This window comes from Scyliorhinus canicula, chromosome 6 (genome assembly GCF_902713615.1).
Source record: "Scyliorhinus canicula chromosome 6, sScyCan1.1, whole genome shotgun sequence".
Taxonomy (NCBI): Eukaryota; Metazoa; Chordata; class Chondrichthyes; order Carcharhiniformes; family Scyliorhinidae; genus Scyliorhinus; species Scyliorhinus canicula.
The window spans coordinates 11,191,196-11,215,947 of NC_052151.1; the positions used below are offsets into that span (position 1 = coordinate 11,191,196).

General features: G+C 48.9%; 1 protein-coding gene across 2 annotated transcripts in view; it reads right to left on the bottom strand.

The window, feature by feature from the left end:
- Positions 1-563: 563 nt before the first annotated feature.
- The window catches only part of LOC119966977 (cullin-9), a 176,785-nt gene continuing 152,596 nt past the window's right edge, over positions 564-24,752 (bottom strand). For both annotated transcript variants that reach the window (XM_038798952.1, XM_038798951.1), the window contains exons 28-34: positions 21,038-21,201; positions 19,358-19,451; positions 18,358-18,432; positions 15,866-15,976; positions 9,294-9,411; positions 7,219-7,352; positions 564-684 (exon numbers count right to left, since the gene is read on the bottom strand). In XM_038798952.1, the coding sequence (XP_038654880.1) occupies positions 583-684; positions 7,219-7,352; positions 9,294-9,411; positions 15,866-15,976; positions 18,358-18,432; positions 19,358-19,451; positions 21,038-21,201 (798 nt within the window). In that variant the 3' untranslated portion in view covers positions 564-582. The remainder of the gene's footprint in view (positions 685-7,218; positions 7,353-9,293; positions 9,412-15,865; positions 15,977-18,357; positions 18,433-19,357; positions 19,452-21,037; positions 21,202-24,752) is intronic.

The window sequence follows — 24,752 nt, forward strand, 5'->3', positions numbered from 1 at the left end:
TCTGCTCGATAACACCCAGAATATTTCTCATGCTCAGATCTGCTCCATAACACCCCAGAATATTTCTCACTCAGTATCTGCTCCATAACACCCCAGAATATTTCTCACTCAGTATCTGCTCGATAACACCCAGAATATTTCTCATGCTCAGATCTGCTCCATAACACCCAGAATATTTCTCACTCGGTATCTGCTCCATAACACCCCAGAATATTTCTCACTCGGTATCTGCTCCATAACACCCCAGAATATTTCTCACTCGGTATCTGCTCCATAACACCCCAGAATATTTCTCACTCAGTATCTGCTCCGTAACACCCCAGAATATTTCTCACTCGGTATCTGCTCCATAACACCCCAGAATATTGCTCACTCAGTATCTGCTCCATAACACCCCAGAATATTTCTCACTCAGTATCTGCTCCATAACACCCCAGAATATTGCTCACTCAGTATCTGCTCCATAACACCCCAGAATATTGCTCACTCAGTATCTGCTCCATAACACCCCAGAATATTTCTCATGCTCAGATCTGCTCCATAACACTATCATGTCTCAATTGCTGCATATTGTTCATGGACTTACTCTTTGGTGGAATCGGATGGCACGGTGTTTGAAAGGTCTGTGGATTGAACCTCATTCTGATCCACTCCCTGCTTTGGCTGAAACCCCACTCGGAAATCCTGAAATAGCAGACTTCACATTAATTATTTCATGTATATCTTTAAATTACTTGCAGCACAATCTTCAACAAGTCATCACAGCAAGCAGTGATGTTGACCTATTTTCACCATCTCAGCCTATATTGAATTCTCTCCCATCGTGCACGAATTTCATCGTAATGGCATTGTGAATTGGAAATGCTGTCCGTGATTTATCTAAATGGGAATAGCGAGCAGTTTTAGCTACATGTTTCCCGCTGCTTGCAGCACCGGGAAACGCTATTGAACGTCACTCGGGTTAGATAGGGGGCCTGAGTGAGAAAGGCGCAGCCAAAGCCACACATGGCCCCGTTTTCTGCACTGAGGAGCACCGCTCACCAGATCCCCCCCCCAATTCACTATGGGGGGTCCCTGCATCTGTACAGGGCAGCCCCAGCCTGATTGCCCCCACGCCATGGTACCATCCTGCCCAAAGGGCATGCATCTGGAGGCCTCCAATCCCCTGGGAGATCCCCATGAGTGCCATTCCACCTGGGGACCAGTACTGAACGGTGCTTGCCAGAGATCTCCGAGGCAAAGGGGATAGATCCCAATGCCTTGACTGACTTGGGAAACTGAATATTAAAGTGAGACGAGCTGTCTTGCTTAAATACGCTGATTTGCCAAAAAGTGATCCCACCCACAATGGCGTGATTTACATTGTAACGTCTCGTGAGATCGTGTTAGATCTCAAGGCGTTGCAAGTTGGGTAGATCCCAGGACCGGGGTTCTAGCGGCCACATTGCGCCACGGCACACTGCGTTTTGGATCAGACTGGCTGTTTGAACGCACCCTCTCTCTCTCTGCTGTAACTCATTCTGTCACTTGAATCGTGCATGGTATCTGTGAACAAAAGCTGCCTCTTTCTCATCCTGGACATTGGGCTGCACTCTGATTGAAATGAAGCTCTTTTGGTGAAAATGAGCAATTTCACCCTCTTCCCATCTATTTATTAATTGAATTATCTGTTAGACGAGTCACTCATTCCTCTTGCTGTGAACATGTCAGGGTACAGCCCCCCTGACAATACAGCTGTCGAGTGGCATCGCGCCTGGTCATGACTGATCTCAGACCGCTAAGTACTGACAGAATATTCAGCCATGGGAGACCCCACCCTGCCTCAGCGTACACACACACACACCAACACACACACACACACACACCAACACACCTACACACACACACACACCAACACACACACACACACACACCAACACACCTACACACACACACACCAACACACATACACACCAACACACACCAACACACACACACACCAACACACACCAACACACACACACATCAACACACATACACACACACCCACACACACACACCAACACACATACACACCAACACACATACACACACACACACCAACACACCTACACACATACACACACACCAACACACATACACACACCAACACACACCCACACACCAACACACACACACCAACACACATACACACCAACACACATACACACACACACACCCCAACACACACACACACACCAACACACACACACACCAACACACACACACCAACACACACACACCAACACACACACCAACACACATACACACCAACACACATACACACCAACACACACACACCAACACACACACACCAACACACACACACCAACACACACACACCACACACACACATACCAACACACACACACACACACATACACACACCAACACACACCCACACCCCAACACACACAACCACACACACACAACTACACACACACACCACACCAACACACATAACACACCAACACACACACACACCCCAACACACCACACCACACCAACACACATAACACACCAACAACACATACACACACACACACACCAACACCAACACACATACACACACACACACCAACACACATACACACACACACCAACACCAACACACATACACACACACACACCAACACACATACACACACACACCACACCACACACATACACACATACACACACACACCACACCAACACACATAACACACCAACACACATACACACACACACACCAACACACATACACACACACACCAACACCAACACACATACACACACCCACACCACACACACACACCAACACACATACACACACACCAACACCAACACACACACACACCAACACACATACACACACACCTACACACATACACACACACACCAACACACACACACACACACACCCACACCACACACACACACCACAACACACACACACACACACACCAACACACACCAACACACACACAACTACACACACACCACACCAAGACACATAACACACCAACACACATACACACACACCAACACACACACCACACACCAACACACACAAACACACCAACACACACACACACCAACACACATACACACACACACACACCAACATACACAACTACACACACACCACACCAACACACATAACACACCAACACACATACACACACACCAACACACACACACCAACACACATACACACACCAACACACAAACACACACACACACACCAACACACATACACACACACCCACACCAACACACACACCCACACACACACACATACACACCAACACACCCCAACACACACAACTACACACACACACCACACACACACACACCAACACACACACACACCCCAACACACACACACACCACACCAACACACATAACACACCAACACCAACACACACACCACACACCAACACACATACACACACACACACACACCAACACACATACACACACACACACACCAACACACATACACACACACACACACCAACACCAACACACACACACACACCAACACACATACACACCCACACACCAACACACACACCAACACCACACACATACACACCAACACACACACACCAACACACATACACACCAACACACATACACACACACACACCAACACACCTACACACATACACACACACCAACACACATACACACACCAACAACACACCCACACACCAACACACACACACCAACACACATACACACCAACACACATACACACACACACACCCCAACACACACACACACCAACACACACACACACACCAACACACACACACCCAACACACACACACCAACACACACACACCAACACACACCAACACACATACACACCAACACACATACACACCAACACACACACACACCAACACACACACACACACACATACACACACACCAACACACACCCACACCCCAACACACACAACACACACACACACAACTACACACACACACCACACCAACACACATAACACACCAACACACACACACACCCCAACACACACACCACACCAACACACATAACACACCAACACACATACACACACACACACCAACACCAACACACATACACACACACACACCAACACACATACACACACACACCAACACCAACACACATACACACACACACACCAACACACATACACACACACACCACACCAACACACATACACACATACACACACACACCACACCAACACACATAACACACCAACACACACACACACACACACCAACACACATACACACACACACCAACACCAACACACATACACACACCCACACACACACACACACACCAACACACATACACACACACCAACACCAACACACACACACACCAACACACATACACACACACCTACACACATACACACACACACCAACACACACACACACACACCAACACACACACACACCCACACCAACACACACACCAACACACACACACACACACACACCAACTACACACACACCACACCAACACACATAACACACCAACACACATACACACACACCAACACACACACACACACACCAACACACACAAACACACCAACACACACACACACACACCAACACACATACACACACACACACACCAACATACACAACTACACACACACCACACCAACACACATAACACACCAACACACACACCAACACACACACACCAACACACATACACACACCAACACACCAACACACACCAACACACACACACACCAACACACACACCCACACACACACACATACACACCAACACACACACACACCCCAACACACACAACTACACACACACACCACACACACACACCCCAACACACACACACACCCCAACACACACACACACCACACCAACACACATAACACACCAACACCAACACACACACACACACACACCAACACACATACACACACACACACACCAACACACATACACACACACACACACCAACACACATACACACACCACACACCAACACCAACACACACACACACACCAACACACATACACACCCACACACCAACACACACACCAACACCACACACATACACACCAACACACACACACCAACACACATACACACCAACACACATACACACACACACACCAACACACCTACACACATACACACACACCAACACACATACACACACCACACACACCCACACACCAACACACACACACACCAACACACATACACACCAACACACATACACACACACACACCCCAACACACACACACACCAACACACACACACACACCAACACACACACACACCAACACACACACACCAACACACACCAACACACATACACACCAACACACATACACACCAACACACACACACCACACACACACATACCAACACACACACACATACACACACACCAACACACACCCACACCCCAACACACACAACACACACACACACAACTACACACACACACCACACCAACACACATAACACACCAACACACACACACACCCCAACACACACACCACACCAACACACATAACACACCAACACACATACACACACACACACCAACACACATACACACACACACACCAACACACATACACACACACACCAACACCAACACACATACACACACACACACCAACACACATACACACACACACCACACCAACACACATACACACATACACACACACACCACACCAACACACATAACACACCAACACACACACACACACACACCAACACACATACACACACACACCAACACACATACACACACACACCAACACCAACACACATACACACACCCACACACACACACACACACCAACACACATACACACCAACACACATACACACACACCTACACACATACACACACACACCAACACACACACACACACCAACACACACACACACCCACACCAACACACACACCAACACACACACACACACCAACACACACCAACACACACACAACTACACACACACCACACCAACACACATAACACACCAACACACATACACACACACCAACACACACACACACACACCAACACACACAAACACACCAACACACACACACACACACCAACACACATACACACACACACACACCAACATACACAACTACACACACACCACACCAACACACATAACACCAACACACACACCAACACACACACACCAACACACATACACACACCAACACACCAACACACACACACACACCAACACACATACACACCAACACACACACACACCAACACACACACCCACACACACCAACACACACACACACCCCAACACACACAACTACACACACACACCACACACACACACCCCAACACACACACACACCCCAACACACACACACACCACACCAACACACATAACACACCAACACCAACACACACACACACACACACACACACACACACACACACATACACACACACACACACCAACACACATACACACACACACACACCAACACCAACACACACACACACACCAACACATACACACCCACACACCAACACACACACCAACACCACACACATACACACCAACACACACACACATACACACACACCAACACACACACACACCCCAACACACACACACCAACACACATAACACACCAACACACACACACACACCAACACACACACACACACACAAACACACACCAACACACACACACACACAAACACACATACACACCAACACACATACACACTCACACCAACACACATACCAACACACATACACCAACACACATACACACACACACCAACACACATACATACACACACACACACCAACACACATACACCAACACACATACACACACCTACCAACACACATACACACACCAACACATACACACACACCAACATATACACACACACCCACACACATACACACACACCCACACACCAACACACACACACACTTCCAGAAAATCACTGCGTACTGATCAGGAGGGCAAACTGCAGACAAGAGTTAACTTCTCCATTCTGAAATGTCAGCTGGTTACAGAGTAGCATTGCTAGATGCTGGGAGTAAGTCACCTGTCTTGCTTTCCATATAATGTGGGGAAAGCAGCTGAGAGTGAGCTTTAGCATTCCTGAGAGAGTTGTAAATATTTCACTTGTTCCTTGCAGCCTCAGTTACCTGTGTTGAGTGCTGGAGAATGGCGAGCAGTCTCTCCTGTATCCTGCGGATCAGTTCCAGCCCCGTGTTCAAGTGTTCTGGCTTCAACAGGCGGATACAAGAAGCCAGGTCCACACATTGGAGCAGGGTTTCCTCTGGGAAAACCAAGATCATGTTTCAGATACAGACACTTCTCATTCTCTTACAATAGGCAGCTGAGGCACAGTCAAACATCCCAAGGTGCATCTCAGGAGCACCGTCAGGTAAAATGAGATACTGAGACACCAAAGGAGATATCAGTGCAAAAGCTCGGTTGAAGAGGTAGGTTTTGGGGATCTGAAAGTCAGACAGAGAGAGGTAGAGAGTTGAGGAGGTTTAGGGAAGGAAATCTAGAGTTGAGGGCCTCGGTGTTTAAGGCACAACCACAATCGGAGATCCACAAGAGGCAGAAATTGGAGAAATAGAACATAAGAAACAGGTCCAGGAGGAGCCTGTTCCAACAATTAATAAGATCACAGCTGATCTTCTACATCCAGTCTGCTTCTCTGCCATATTCCCATGAAAATCGGCAAAATCCCAGGGGACCAGAGGTTGCCCTCTCCCTTTTTGAAAGAGAGCTAACTGGTGGTGATTTAACCTGAGGGTCACCACAGGCGAAGGGCAAGGCTGAGAATGCAGGGCCATCATGAATAACCTCAGCTGGTACGGGAATGGAACCCATGCTGCTGGCCTCGCTCTGCATCATGAACCAGCCGTCCAACAAACTGAGTTAACCAACCCCCTTATATTCCCTATGTAGAGGATTGGGGTTATGGGGAGAAGGCAGGAGAAAATATCAGCCATGATTGAATGGCGGAGCAGACTCGATGGGCTGAGTGGCCTAATTCTGCTTCTGTGTCTTATGGTCATATAGAGATTTGTGAGGCTGGAGCAGATAGAACCAAGGAAGGATTTGAACAGAGGGATGAGAAATTTCCCCTCTACAAGTCCGAGTATATACTGGAACGTCAGTTATCTGCTGCATGCAGGTGATCCCAAATGGAAGAAAATCCATGTGCTTGATCTGACATAGTTTTGAAGCTTTTGAATATCCTATTTAGATTCTCTGATCAGGTTATCAACATGTACAGGGATAATGCCAGGCTTTCCATTTTAAAAAGGAGATATTTTATTAGCGTCACAAGTGAAAAAATGAAAATGAAAATCGCTTATTGTCACGAGTAGGCTTCAATGAAGTTACTGTGAAAAGCCCCTAGTCGCCACATTCCGGCGCCTGTCCGGGGAGGCTGGACTTACAAGTAGACTTACATTAACACTGCAATGAGCAGCGCCTGTTTGGGTACATGGAGGGAGAATTCAGAATGTTCATTTCACCTAACTGTCTTTTGGGACATGTGGGAGGAAACCAAAGCACCTGGAGGAACCCCACTATGTCCAGGGAAAATGTGCAGATCCGCACAGACAGTGACCTAAGCCAGGAATCGAACCCGGGTCCCTGATGGGGGGGGATGATAATAACTCAACTTCTGCCTCCTACTGCCTTCATGTAAGAGACACCCCATTGTAGAAAGGACATTAAAGTATAAAGACTCTCGAGTATAGATTCACTAGGCTGATGCCAGGAGAGACTGGAGGTCCCGGAATTATTTCTACTCCATTCTGGGAAGAGTCAGGGGAAATTTAAGATGATTTTTGAATTATGTTTTGATAAGGTGAATATGGGAAGACCTTTCTCTTTGCAGTGGGTGACAAGTGGTTATCAAATGAAAATGGTCGCAGTTGAACGAGGATAGTTGGGAAATATTTCTACCTACAGGTTTCTCTGCTGCTGTGAAGGAATGAGGTAAAGACCGTTGGATCATTTACGGGAAAACTGGTGAAATATTTGACACAGAGGAAGTTACTGGGGAGAAAGCAGAACAGTGGGATCAATTTGGGGTTGCTCAGAGCCAACACAGACATGATGAACCGAATAGTCTCCTTCTGTACTGAAAATGTCAACATTTCCCAAATTAACGAGAAGCCCAAATACAATATTGGTGTATCTTTTAAAATTTATACAAATCTTTCACCCCAACGAGTAAACTGTGACTCACCCAGAAGGATCTGGAGGGCATTGGTGTGTAACTCCAAGTTCTCCGTCTGCTGTTCCATTATATCCATCTTTTCAGTATCCTGATTATAGTAACTGTACACACAGGAATAGGCCAGTACCTGAGAGAAACCACACGCAAAGCAGTGCTGAGGCTAAGAGAGAGAGACAGAATGCAACAGCCATAGAATTCCTACAGTGGAGGCCATTCAGCCCATCAAGTCCGCACTTCCCCTCTGACCGAGGCCCACTCTCCCACCTCATCCCTGTAAACCCACCTAACCTGCACATCTTTGGACTGTGGGAGGAAACCGGAGCACCCAGAGGAAATCCACGCACACACGGGGAGAAAGTGCAAACTCCACAGTTACCCAAGGTCAGAATTGAACCCGAGTCCCTCGTGTTTGAGGCAACAGTGCTAAGCAGTGTGCCACCCTGCCGCTATTGAGCCTAAAAGAACAAAACACCCCACAGACCCTTTTTCACTCTCACCAGAGATGAAATCATACAAACCTTTCCTTACAGTTACTCTCTTGTATCATTAAACCTTTCCAGAACAGGAGGCCCATTGGGGCTGCAATGAGTCACTGGATAAAATCCACCCACTCCTGATCCAAGGCAGACTAATCCAGATAAAGCATGATGGAAACGTAACCTCAAACCGCTTGTGGCCAGACTGTACCAAACTCATCCGACAGTAGGAGGATACAGACTGCACCTATCATATCAGAGAGTAGAGGGAGACAGGCTGCACCAATCCCATCAGAGAGTAGGGGGATACAGACAGAACCAATCCCATCAGAGAGTAGGGGGATACAGACTGCACCAATCCCATCAGAGAGTAGGGGGATACAGACTGCACCAATCCCATCAGAGAGTAGGGGGATACAGACTGCACTAATCCCATCAGAGAGTAGGGGGATACAGACTGCACCAATCCCATCAGAGAGTAGGGGGTTACAGACTGCACCAATCCCATCAGAGAGTAGGTCCCGGCCAGTGCCCCGTCCCAGACGCAGGTCCCGGCCAGAGCTCCGTCCCAGACGCAGGTCTCGTCCAGTGCCCCGTCCCAGACGCAGGTCTCGGCCAGAGCTCCGTCCCAGACGCAGGTCTCGGCCAGAGCTCCGTCCCAGACGCAGGTCTCGGCCTGTGCCCCGTCCCAGACGCAGGTCTCGGCCTGTGCTCCGTCCCAGACGCAGGTCTCGGCCTGTGCTCCGTCCCAGACGCAGGTCTCAGCCTGTGCCCCGTCCCAGACGCAGGTCTCGGCCTGTGCCCCATCCCAGACGCAGGTCTCGGCCTGTGCCCCATCCCAGACGCAGGTCTCGGCCTGTGCCCCATCCCAGACGCAGGTCCCGGCCAGAGCTCCGTCCCAGACGCAGGTCCCGGCCTGTGCCGCATCCCAGACGCAGGTCCCGGCCAGAGCTCCGTCCAGAACGCAGGTCTCGGCCAGTGCCCCGTCCCAGACGCAGGTCTCGGCCAGAGCTCCGTCCCAGACGCAGGTCTCGGCCAGAGCTCCGTCCCAGACGCAGGTCCCGGCCAGTGCCGCATCCCAGACGCAGGTCTCGGCCAGAGCTCAGTCCCAGACGCAGGTCCCGGCCAGTGCCGCATCCCAGACGCAGGTCTCGGCCAGAGCTCCGTCCCAGACGCAGGTCTCGGCCAGAGCTCCGTCCCAGACGCAGGTCTCGGCCTGTGCCCCGTCCCAGACGCAGGTCTCGGCCTGTGCCCCGTCCCAGACGCAGGTCTCGGCCTGTGCCCCGTCCCAGACGCAGGTCTCGGCCAGAGCTCCGTCCCAGACGCAGGTCTCGGCCAGAGCTCCGTCCCAGACGCAGGTCCCGGCCAGAGCTCCGTCCCAGACGCAGGTCCCGGCCTGTGCCGCATCCCAGACGCAGGTCCCGGCCAGAGCTCCGTCCCAGACGCAGGTCTCGGCCAGAGCTCCGTCCCAGACGCAGGTCTCGGCCAGTGCCGTATCTGAGCCAGCGCCCGATTCCAGACATTGGTCCCAGCCAGTGCCCCGTCCCAGCCAATGTCCCGTCCCTGGTATCAGACTCGGCTAGTGCTCCATCCCAGACCCAGACACCAGCCCACAGATGAACTTATTCTTCTACTCAGCTGCTCAGGTAGCTCACTGTCTTGTTTTCAGTTAAAATTGCTGCTGACTATCCATTAACTGCACAACTCCTCAAAACCAATCATTGCTGATTAATCTAAGTTATGGCGGCAGTTACTCGAAGAGCGGTTTCCTGGTCAGTTACTCGAAGAGCGGTTTCCTGGTCAGTTACTCGAAGAGCGGTTTCCTGGTCAGTTACTCGAAGAGCGGTTTACTGGGCTGTTACTCGAAGAGCGGTTTACTGGGCTGTTACTCGAAGCGCAGTTTACTGGGCAGTTACTCGAAGAGCGGTTTCCTGGTCAGTTACTCGAAGAGCGGTTTCCTGGTCAGTTACTCGAAGAGCGGTTTCCTGGTCAGTTACTCGAAGAGCGGTTTCCTGGTCAGTTACTCGAAGAGCGGTTTCCTGGTCAGTTACTCGAAGAGCAGTTTACTGGGCAGTTACTGGAAGAGCGGTTTACTGGGCAGTTACTCGAAGAGCGGTTTACTGGGCTGTTACTGGAAGAGCTGTTTACTGGGCAGTTACTGGAAGAGCGGTTTACTGGGCAGTTACTGGAAGAGCGGTTTACTGGGCAGTTACTGGAAGAGCAGTTTACTGGTCAGTTACTCGCAGAGCGGTTTACTGGTCAGTTACTGGAAGAGCAGTTTACTGGGCAGTTACTGGAAGAGCGGTTTACTGGGCAGTTACTCGAAGAGCGGTTTACTGGGCAGTTACTCGCAGAGCGGTTTACTGGTCAGTTACTGGAAGAGCAGTTTACTGGGCAGTTACTGGAAGAGCAGTTTACTGGGCAGTTACTCGAAGAGCGGTTTACTGGGCAGTTACTGGAAGAGCGGTTTACTGGGCTGTTACTGGAAGAGCGGTTTCCTGGGCTGTTACTGGAAGAGCGGTTTACTGGGCTGTTACTGGAAGAGCGGTTTACTGGGCTGTTACTCGAAGAGCGGTTTACTGGTCAGTTACTGGAAGAGCGGTTTACTGGGCTGTTACTGGAAGAGCGGTTTCCTGGGCTGTTACTGGAAGAGCGGTTTACTGGGCTGTTACTGGAAGAGCGGTTTACTGGGCTGTTACTGGAAGAGCGGTTTACTGGGCTGTTACTGGAAGAGCGGTTTCCTGGGCAGTTACTGGAAGAGCAGTTTACTGGGCTGTTACTGGAAGAGCGGTTTACTGGGCAGTTACTCGAAGAGCGGTTTACTGGGCAGTTACTGGAAGAGCGGTTTACTGGGCAGTTACTCGAAGAGCGGTTTACTGGGCAGTTACTGGAAGAGCGGTTTACTGGGCAGTTACTCGAAGAGCGGTTTACTGGGCTGTTACTGGAAGAGCGATTTACTGGGCAGTTACTCGAAGAGCGGTTTACTGGGCTGTTACTGGAAGAGCGGTTTACTGGGCAGTTACTGGAAGAGCGGTTTACTGGGCTGTTACTGGAAGAGCGGTTTACTGGGCAGTTACTGGAAGAGCGGTTTACTGGGCAGTTACTGGAAGAGCGGTTTACTGGTCAGTTACTGGAAGAGCGGTTTACTGGGCTGTTACTGGAAGAGCGGTTTCCTGGGCTGTTACTGGAAGAGCGGTTTACTGGGCAGTTACTGGAAGAGCGGTTTACTGGGCTGTTACTGGAAGAGCGGTTTACTGGGCTGTTACTGGAAGTGCGGTTTACTGGGCAGTTACTGGAAGAGCGGTTTACTGGTCAGTTACTGGAAGAGCGGTTTACTGGGCTGTTACTGGAAGAGCGGTTTACTGGTCAGTTACTGGAAGAGCGGTTTACTGGGCTGTTACTGGAAGAGCGGTTTACTGGGCTGTTACTGGAAGTGCGGTTTACTGGGCAGTTACTGGAAGAGCGGTTTACTGGTCAGTTACTGGAAGAGCGGTTTACTGGGCTGTTACTGGAAGTGCGGTTTACTGGGCAGTTACTGGAAGAGCGGTTTACTGGTCAGTTACTGGAAGAGCGGTTTACTGGGCTGTTACTGGAAGTGCGGTTTACTGGGCAGTTACTGGAAGAGCGGTTTACTGGTCAGTTACTGGAAGAGCGGTTTACTGGGCTGTTACTGGAAGAGCGGTTTCCTGGGCTGTTACTGGAAGAGCGGTTTACTGGGCTGTTACTGGAAGAGCGGTTTACTGGGCAGTTACTGGAAGAGCGGTTTACTGGGCAGTTACTGGAAGAGCGGTTTCCTGGGCTGTTACTGGAAGAGCGGTTTCCTGGGCTGTTACTGGAAGAGCGGTTTACTGGGCAGTTACTCGAAGAGCGGTTTACTGGGCAGTTACTGGAAGAGCGGTTTACTGGGCTGTTACTGGAAGAGCGGTTTCCTGGGCTGTTACTGGAAGAGCGGTTTACTGGGCTGTTACTGGAAGAGCGGTTTACTGGGCTGTTACTCGAAGAGCGGTTTACTGGTCAGTTACTGGAAGAGCGGTTTACTGGGCTGTTACTGGAAGAGCGGTTTCCTGGGCTGTTACTGGAAGAGCGGTTTACTGGGCTGTTACTGGAAGAGCGGTTTACTGGGCTGTTACTGGAAGAGCGGTTTACTGGGCTGTTACTGGAAGAGCGGTTTCCTGGGCAGTTACTGGAAGAGCAGTTTACTGGGCTGTTACTGGAAGAGCGGTTTACTGGGCAGTTACTCGAAGAGCGGTTTACTGGGCAGTTACTGGAAGAGCGGTTTACTGGGCAGTTACTCGAAGAGCGGTTTACTGGGCTGTTACTGGAAGAGCGATTTACTGGGCAGTTACTCGAAGAGCGGTTTACTGGGCTGTTACTGGAAGAGCGGTTTACTGGGCAGTTACTGGAAGAGCGGTTTACTGGGCTGTTACTGGAAGAGCGGTTTACTGGGCAGTTACTGGAAGAGCGGTTTACTGGGCAGTTACTGGAAGAGCGGTTTACTGGTCAGTTACTGGAAGAGCGGTTTACTGGGCTGTTACTGGAAGAGCGGTTTCCTGGGCTGTTACTGGAAGAGCGGTTTACTGGGCAGTTACTGGAAGAGCGGTTTACTGGGCTGTTACTGGAAGAGCGGTTTACTGGGCTGTTACTGGAAGTGCGGTTTACTGGGCAGTTACTGGAAGAGCGGTTTACTGGTCAGTTACTGGAAGAGCGGTTTACTGGGCTGTTACTGGAAGAGCGGTTTACTGGTCAGTTACTGGAAGAGCGGTTTACTGGGCTGTTACTGGAAGAGCGGTTTACTGGGCTGTTACTGGAAGTGCGGTTTACTGGGCAGTTACTGGAAGAGCGGTTTACTGGGCAGTTACTGGAAGAGCGGTTTACTGGGCAGTTACTGGAAGAGCGGTTTACTGGTCAGTTACTGGAAGAGCGGTTTACTGGGCTGTTACTGGAAGTGCGGTTTACTGGGCAGTTACTGGAAGAGCGGTTTACTGGTCAGTTACTGGAAGAGCGGTTTACTGGGCTGTTACTGGAAGTGCGGTTTACTGGGCAGTTACTGGAAGAGCGGTTTACTGGTCAGTTACTGGAAGAGCGGTTTACTGGGCTGTTACTGGAAGAGCGGTTTCCTGGGCTGTTACTGGAAGAGCGGTTTACTGGGCTGTTACTGGAAGAGCGGTTTACTGGGCAGTTACTGGAAGAGCGGTTTACTGGGCAGTTACTGGAAGAGCGGTTTCCTGGGCTGTTACTGGAAGAGCGGTTTCCTGGGCTGTTACTGGAAGAGCGGTTTACTGGGCAGTTACTCGAAGAGCGGTTTACTGGGCAGTTACTGGAAGAGCGGTTTACTGGGCTGTTACTGGAAGAGCGGTTTACTGGGCTGTTACTCGAAGAGCGGTTTACTGGGCAGTTACTCGAAGAGCGGTTTACTGGGCAGTCAATGGAAGAGCGGTTTACTGGGCAGTTACTGGAAGGGCGGTTTACTGGGCAGTTACTGGAAGAGCGGTTTACTGGGCAGTTACTGGAAGAGCGGTTTACTGGGCTGTTACTGGAAGAGCGGTTTCCTGGGCAGTTACTGGAAGAGCGGTTTACTGGGCTGTTACTGGAAGAGCGGTTTACTGGGCTGTTACTCGAAGAACGGTTTACTGGGCTGTTACTGGAAGGGCGGTTTACTGGGCAGTTACTGGAAGAGCGGTTTACTGGGCAGTTACTCGAAGAGCGGTTTACTGGGCTGTTACTCGAAGAGCGGTTTACTGGGCTGTTACTGGAAGAGCGGTTTACTGGGCTGTTACTCGAAGAGCGGTTTACTGGGCTGTTACTCGAAGAGCGGTTTACTGGGCTGTTACTGGAAGAGCGGTTTACTGGGCAGTCAATGGAAGAGCGGTTTACTGGGCAGTTACTTGAAGAGCGGTTTACTGGGCTGTTACTGGAAGAGCGGTTTACTGGGCTGTTACTGGAAGAGCTGTTTACCGGGCAGTTACTGGAAGAGCGGTTTACTGGGCAGTTACTGGAAGAGCGGTTTACCGGGCACTTACTCAGAGAGCGGTTTCCTGGGCAGTCAATGGAAGAGCGGTTTCCTGGGCAGTCAATGGAAGAATGGTTTACTGGGCTGTTACTCACCTTCCTCGCCTGAGCAAGCATTTTACAGGCATCAATAACGAATGTTAGTGACTTCATTTGCAAGGCTTCATTTATTGAGGATACTTTTGCTTCCAAATTAATGGCAAAGTCCTGTAACAAATTAAAAATAAAGTTTAAAGTTGTTTCCTGGACAGAGATTCTGTTAATCAGCAGTGGACTTCTCAGCCTGTGGCAGAATAATCCATCGCTTCACCGGAGAACAATCAGCCACAGGAGAACAATCAGCCACAGGAGAACAATCAGCCACAGGAGAACAATCAGCCACAGGAGAACAATCAGCCACAGGAGAACAATCAGCCACAGGAGAACAATCAGCCACAGGAGAACAATCAGCCACAGGAGAACAATCAGCCACAGGAGAACAATCAGACACAGGAGAACAATCAGACACAGGAGAACAATCAGACACAGGAGAACAATCAGACACAGGAGAACAATCAGACACAGGAGAACAATCAGACACAGGAGAACAATCAGACACAGGAGAACAATCAAACTCAGAGAACAATCAGCCACAGAGAACAATCAGCCACAGAGAACAATCAGCCACAGAGAACAATCAGCCACAGAGAACAATCAGCCACAGAGAACAATCAGCCACAGAGAACAATCAGCCACAGAGAACAATCAGCCACAGAGAACAATCAGCCACAGAGAACAATCAGCCACAGAGAACAATCAGACACAGAGAACAATCAGACACAGAGAACAATCAGACACAGAGAACAATCAGACACAGAGAACAATCAGACACAGAGAACAATCAGACACAGAGAACAATCAGACACAGAGAACAACCAGACACAGAGAACAACCAGACACAGAGAACAACCAGACACAGAGAACAACCAGACACAGAGAACAATCAGACACAGAGAACAATCAGACACAGAGAACAATCAGACACAGAGAACAATCAGACACAGAGAACAATCAGACACAGAGAACAATCAGACACAGAGAACAATCAGACACAGAGAACAATCAGACACAGAGAACAATCAGACACAGAGAACAATCAGACACAGAGAACAATCAGACACAGAGAACAATCAGACACAGAGAACAATCAGACACAGAGAACAATCAGACACAGAGAACAATCAGACACCGGAGAACAATCAGACACTGAGAACAATCAGACACTGAGAACAATCAGACACTGAGAACAATCAGACACTGAGAACAATCAGACACTGAGAACAATCAGACACTGAGAACAATCAGACACTGAGAACAATCAGACACTGAGAACAATCAGACACTGAGAACAATCAGACACCGAGAACAATCAGACACCGAGAACAATCAGACACCGAGAACAATCAGACACCGGAGAACAATCGGACAGAGAACAAGCACGTGCTCCCCCTCCCAGTTCCTCTGACATCAAATAATCAGAAACCAACAGCAGCCACACTTCCCCAAACTCCCACCTCCCCAGACCGGGCATCACGCGAGCCCACCCCCCACACACAACCCTGCCCCCCACCCCCAACAACCCTAACCCACCCCACCCCCAACCCTGCATCACCCCCGCCCCACAACCCTGCCCCACCCCCCCCCACACACACAACCCTGCAACCCCCCCACCCCAACCCTGCACCACCCCACCCCCACACAACCCTGCACTCCCCCCCCACAAACCTGCCCCACCCCAACCCTGCACCACCCCACCCCCATTCACACAACCCTGCCCCCCACCCAACCTTGCACCACCCCCACCCTGCACCACCACCACCCCAACGCCTGCACCACCACCACCCCACCCCCACACAACCCTGCACCACCCCACCCCCCACAACCCTGCACCCCCCTACACACAACCCTGAATCCCCCACCCACGCAGCCCTGCCCCCCACCCAACCCTGCACCACCACCACCCCCACCCCAACCCTTCACCACCCCCATCCCCCCCACACAACCCTACACCCCCCCACTCCCATTCACACAACCCTGCCCCCCACCCAACCCTGCACCACCACCACCACCACCCCCACCCTCTGATACTTTATCTTTATCAAAGTATTTTAAATACAGAGGTTGTATCACTTCTCAACTTCCTGGGCTCATGATTTAGAAGAGAAATTTTGGGTAAGTTCTCTTCACATCTTAACCCTTTTAAGAACCAGCACCACACAGGCAAATCTGCAATACACCATTGCCACGGCCAGTAAATATTTCCTGAAGTGCACTGCCCAGAATTGGGCAGTTACTCTAGATGGATTCTGACCAAGGCTCTATAACATAGCGTCATTTCCTCACTTATATCCTCCAGCCCCTTTGCGATACTCCATTAGCCATCCGACAGATTCATTAAATAACTGCCATCGAATCAAAACCTCATCAGAATCCTGTCAGAAATCAATCTTCCACTGTTAGGCCTCAGTCGCAGGTTGCCATGTTAATACAGAGTTAGCAGTATGGAGATAGTTTCAAACAGGGTCTGGATTGAAGTACCGTATACTCACCCTTGCCTGATGGTGGAAGGTGCATCGCTCGTTATAATCATGGAATCGCTTCTCTTGTCGTGCAGCTTTACTGACCTGTGCAAACACACCACCATTTCAGAGCTTCATTTCAAAACATCTCCAATTGATAAGTGCCCGACAAACAAGAGAATATAACAGAGAATTGTAACCGTCCTGCGTTATCTTATTGTTAAAAGTTCTTTCTCGTTTTCACACAATTGTCAAGCTCCAAAAAGCTGAGCCGTGTGTTGCCTGATTACCTCTTCATTTAGCTCATCTTCCCGTTTCCTTCGTGTGAGGCTTATGCCAAAGAGCTGTGGCCTGGCTTTCTCAGTGATCAAAGGAAAGAATAGGGCAAATCGACACAAATTAGGACATCACTGTGCAGAATTCCCCATTTCCTCTTCCCCCCGAAGCCAGGGGTGGAACAGCAGAAACACATTTGACTGTTGGGCTCGCATGGTCTCAGTTGGGTGGTGTACCATGTAGCATGGCTCCATAATGAACAAAAAAGACCAGGAGAGTGCAAGATGCAATTGCATATTTCTACTGAGTGATTTGATCAAAGACACGAGTTGTTTAGAGCTTTGCTGGGATTAGTGGGCTTTGGGCCAGGCAGGGACAGTGTTCCACTTGAGGATATCATTTAGGTGAGAGTAGAATCAGGCTCTGCTATGAAGTCTTCCACAGTTGAAGAATAGCCACTTGGGCTAGATAGCAGAATGACTGCAGTACGGGAGCCATTCCGAACCATTAAACACCTTCCAATGAACGACGGAGAGGAGAGAAAAGTACCCGTGCAGAATTAAACACAAAGTAACCAAAATTAAATCTGTGAACAAAACAATTGAAAATACTTTGGAAATGTTCAATAATTACAGTGCCACAACATTCAAAAAGGCACTGGTCACTCACAGCAGTCCCCAACCACATGTCTATGTCTGGAAAAACACTGATGTGTTACTGCAACTCTACATATTCTGACAGTGTTTGATCTCACCATAGCTGAGCAGTTGTAGTAATCTTTGTGTGTCGGTTTCCATGGCTTTAGACACCGCCAGCAAAATCCATGATTACACTTGGCACATGTCATGCTGTAAAAGATACAGAATGGGGGGTTTAAGTAGATAAACAAGACCTCAGTGCAGTTACTCCATATCTAATGAACCCTTTCATTATTGCACCATTCTTCTTGAATTCCTCTCAAAACCTTGATGGCTGTGGCCTTTGATTTGGAGGAGAACACATTTGCCAACTTGACTGATACAAATCAGAGCCCAATATGGAACTCCCAGTAACCTAGAGTTACAATTTTACCTCCCGCAGCAGATTGTTTCCAGGGATAATCATCCACATGTAGGTGGGTCGCATTAATGTTCCACTAGTTTTCTTAAAGCCATTAAACACCCCACAACGAGAAAGTGTTGCAGACTACCCGTTAAAAGGACCAGTCTACTCCACTAAAAGGGTACAAGGTTTGAGGCCCAGATTGTACATCACCAACAGGCTTTAGAATAAATTTCAGGGCAAGGTCTGAGTACAGAAAAAAGTTCTTCCATTTAAAAAGGTCTTGGCATTGCACACCACATCTATGGATCACCAGGAAGTCCAACTACAGGAAATGGCTTGGCTGGTGTCATCCCATTGTGACTCAGGGATTTACAGTAAAATGCAAGTTCCTCTGAAAACACTGTGTCAGGGTACACAGATAATGCACAACCAGTATAGTGCTGCTTTTGTTCGGAATGCCGGCCGGCATGTCTCTGCAACCGACTGGGAATAATGCCCACTTGGCAGCTATCAGCCATGAAATCCAACTTCTTCAGCAGCGTAACAGCCGGAGGAGACAAGCCAGAGATACTGAAGGAAAAAACAAACTGCTGGCAAAAGAAAGGAGGATTTTCAGCGTAAGGAAGGATAACAGTCAAGGACTAATCTTGATCAGAAATCTCTGACATGGTACACTTGAAACATTCGGGTTTTTTTCTTAATGTGGTGGATAGAAGTTATTTCTAACATGCTCCGTCTGTCTATTACATTAAAGTAAGGAATTAGGAAAACGCACGAGTATCAATGTAGAATTCTCTCCCACTGCAGGATGTGGCGCTGGAGTTTGCTGGAGATTTCAAGACAGATCACTAGCTTGCTGTTGGGAAAGGGGATTGGGATCCGGAGTAAATGGAGTTGAGGTCTAGACTAGCTAGAATCGAATGGAAAGGCTGGGCAGGCCCAATGGATTGTCTGGCCACCTCCGTCCCTTCCATTTTTCACAGAATTTACAGTGCAGAAGGAGGCCATTCAGCCCATCGAGTCTGCACCGGCTCTTGGAAAGAGCACCCTACCCAAGGTCAACACCTCCATCCTATCCCCATAACCCAGTAACCCCACCCAACACTAAGGGCAATTTTGGACACTTAAGGGCAATTTATCATGGCCAATGCACCTAACCTGCACATCTTTGGACTGTAGTAGGAAACCGGAGCACCCGGAGGAAACCCACGCACACACGGGGAGGACGTGCAGACTCCGCACAGACAGTGACCCAAGCCGGAAGCGAACCTGGGACCCTGGAGCTGTGAAGCAATTGTGCTATCCACAATGCTACCGTGCTGCCCAATTATTTTGTTCAAATAAATCATAGTTTACATTTTAAAAGACAATTCTGTATACATTGACTCACTGAAGACAGCCCTCGTTCTTCTCGATCTGGGCATGACAGCTTGGACAGCGTTTGGAGATCAGTTTCGCCAGATGTTTGCTTTGTGCTTCCATTGTCATTCCTTCATAGTAACCACCGTCATCCATCCACTGGGACATGTGGCTGCAGCTGGCTGGGTAGTGTGCCTGGAATAAATAAGGCATGGTGCAGGATCAGAGTCTGACCACTGAGCCTGGCATGGCCTCCGACTGTGAAACACACTCATCAGCTGAGGATTCATCAATGCAAGCTCAGAAGTTGAAATGCAAGAAAATGCGCTAAATTAAACCAGACTAGCTGCTCTAATTTGACCAGCGACAATGTCCCTCACACTTTGCCTCCTCCATCACTTACACAAACCTTCCCTAGTAAATAAATAGTGAAAAGGTGATAAAAGGCGGAGTAAGGCTGGTTAGAAATCAAGGAAATTTATACATGGCTGAAGTATTAAATGAATACTTTGCATCTATCTTTACCAAAGAGGTAATTACTACCCAGGACATTGCGACAGACAGGACATTGCGACAGACAAGGAAATCCTGTTCCTCGAAGGGATCAAAAGGCACCAGGACTGGATGAGGTGTATTCAAAGATATTGAAGGACGTGAGAATGGAGATTGCAGGGGCACTTGCCATAATCGCCCAGTCCTCTCTTGACTCAGGGAGGTACCCGAGGACTGGAGAATTGCAAATCTAACATCCTGGTTCAAAAAAGGTAAGGAGAGCCCCAATGTAGGTCAGCCAGTGGTTGGCAAGCTTCTTGGCAAGGGGACGGCACGGTGGTTAACACTGCTACTTCACAGTGCCAGGGACCCGGGTTCAATTCCAGCTTTGGGTGACTGCGTGGAATCAGAATCACAGAATAATAATGCAGCAGAGGCCCTTCGGCCCATTGAGTCTGCACCGACGCATGAAAAACACGGTCTACCCTTTTTACCAGCACTTGGCCCATAGCCTTGAATGTTATGACATGCCAAGTGCTCATCCAGGTACTTTTGAAAGGGTGTGAGGCAACCCGCCTCTACCACCCTGAGTCTGCACGTTCTCCCCGTGAGTGCGTGGGTTTCGTCCGGGTGCTCCGGTTTCCTCCCACAGTCCAAAGATGTGCAGGTTAGGTGGATTGGTCATGCTAAATTGCTCTTCGTGTCCAAAAGTTTGGGTGGGGTTGCTGGATTGCGGGGTTAGGGGGCGGGGTGTGAGCCCAGGTGGGGTCGGTGCAGACTCGATGGGTCGGGTCTGCAATGTCGAGATTCTAAGATTCTAGAAATAAATATTCAGGATAGAATTAGTCGTCACATGGAAAAAATGTGAGTTGATTAGGAATAGCCAACATGGATTTCTAAGGGGGAAATTGTGTTTAACTAACTTGGGAGTTTTTTAAGGAGGTAACAGAAAGGGTCGACAATGGTAATACTGTTGATGTGGCGTACATGGACTTTCAGAAGGTATTCGATAAAGTGCCACACAACAGACTTGTGAGAAAAGATAATAGTTCACTGAATAGAAGGCACAGTAGCAACGTGGATCCAAAATTGGTTGAGTAATAGGAAGCAGAGAGCAATGGTCAATAGTTTTCAGACTGGAGAAAGGTTTCTCCTGGTGTTCCTCAGGGTATTGGGATCCTTGCATTTCCGGATATATATTAATGATCTAGAGCTTGGTGTGCAGGGGATAATTTCAAAGTTTACAGATAACACAAACCTTGGAAACATTGTAAACTGTGTCGAGGAAAGTGAAGAACTTCAAAAGGACTTAGACAAGTTAGTGGAGTGGGCAGAGAGGTGGCACAAGGTTCAATGTTGTGTAAAAAGATGCAAAGATGGAACTGTATCAGACACTGGTAAGGCCACAACAGGAGTATTGTGTGCAATTCTGGTCACCACATTACAGAAAGGATGTAATTGCTCTGGAGAGAGTGCAGAGAAGATTTACTAGAATGTTGCCAGGACTGATGAATTGTAGCTACGAGGAGAGATTGGGAAGGTTGGTGTTATTTTCCTTGGAACAGAGAAGACTAAGGGCTGACATGAGTGAGAACAAAGAACAAAGAAAATTACAGCACAGGAACAGGTCCTTCGGCCCTCCCAGCCTGCGCCGATCCAGATCCTTTATCTAAACCTGTTGCCTATTTTCCAAGGACCTACTTCCCTCGGTTCCCCGCCCGTTCACCTGTCCAGATGCATCTTAAATGATGCTTTCGTAGCCGCCTCTACCACCTCCGCTGGCAAAGCGTTCCAGGCACCCACCACCCTCTGCATAAAAAACTTTCCACGCACATCTCCCTTAAACTTTTCCCCTCTCACCTTGAAATCGTGACCCCTTGTAACTGACACCCCCACTCTTGGGAAAAGCTTGTTGCTATCCACCCTGTCCATACCTCTCATAATTTTGTAGACCTCAATCAGGTCCCCCCTCAACCTCCGTCTTTCCAACGAAAACAATCCTAATCTACTCAACCTTTCTTCATAGCTAGCACCCTCCATACCAGGCAACATCCTGGTGAACCTCCTCTGCACCCTCTCCAAGGCATCCACATCCTTCTGGTAATGTGGCGACCAGAACTGCACGCAGTTTTCCAAATGTGGCCTAACCAAAGTCCTATACAACTGTAACATGACCTGCCGACTCTTGTACTCAGTACCCCGTCCGATGAAGGCAAGCATGCTGTATGCCTTCTTGACCACTCTATCGACCTGCGTTGCCACCTTCAGAGTACAATGGACCTGAACTCTCAGATCTCTCTGTACATCAATTTTCCACAGTACTCTTGCATTGACCATATAGTCCGCTCTTAACATAAGAACATAAGAACTAGGAGCAGGAGTAGGCCATCTGGCCCCTCGAGCCTGCTCCGCCATTCAATTAGATCATGGCTGATCTTTTGTGGACTCAGCTCCACTTTCCGGCCCGAACACCATAACCCTTAATCCCTTTATTCTTCAAAAAACTATCTATCTTTACCTTAAAAACATGTAATGAAGGAGCCTCAACTGCTTCACTGGGCAAGGAATTCCATAGATTCACAACCCTTTGGGTGAAGAAGTTCCTCCTAAACTCAGTCCTAAATCTACTTCCCCTTATTTTGAGGCTATGCTGGTTCTGCTGTCACCCGCCAGTGGAAACAACCTGCCCGCATCTATCCTATCTATTCCCTTCATAATTTTAAATGTTTCTATAAGATCCCCCCTCATCCTTCTAAATTCCAACGAGTACAGTCCCAGTCTACTCAACCTCTCCTCATAATCCAACCCCTTCAGCTCTGGGATTAACCTAGTGAATCTCCTCTGCACACCCTCCAGTGCCAGTACGTCCTTTCTCAAGTAAGGAGACCAAAACTGAACACAATACTCCAGGTGTGGCCGCACTAACACCTTATACAATTGCAACATAACCTCCCTAGTCTTAAACTCCATCCCTCTAGCAATGAAGGACAAAATTCCATTTGCCTTCTTAATCACCTGTTGCACTTGTAAACCAACCTTCTGTGACTCATGCACTAGCACACCCAGGTCTCTCTGAACAGCGGCATGCTTTAATATTTTATCGTTTAAATAATAATCCCGTTTGCTGTTATTCCTACCAAAATGGATAACCTCACATTTGTCAACATTGTATTCCATCTGCCAGACCCGAGCCCATTCACTTAACCTATCCAAATCCCTCTGCAGACTTCCAGTATCCTCTGCACTTTTCGCTT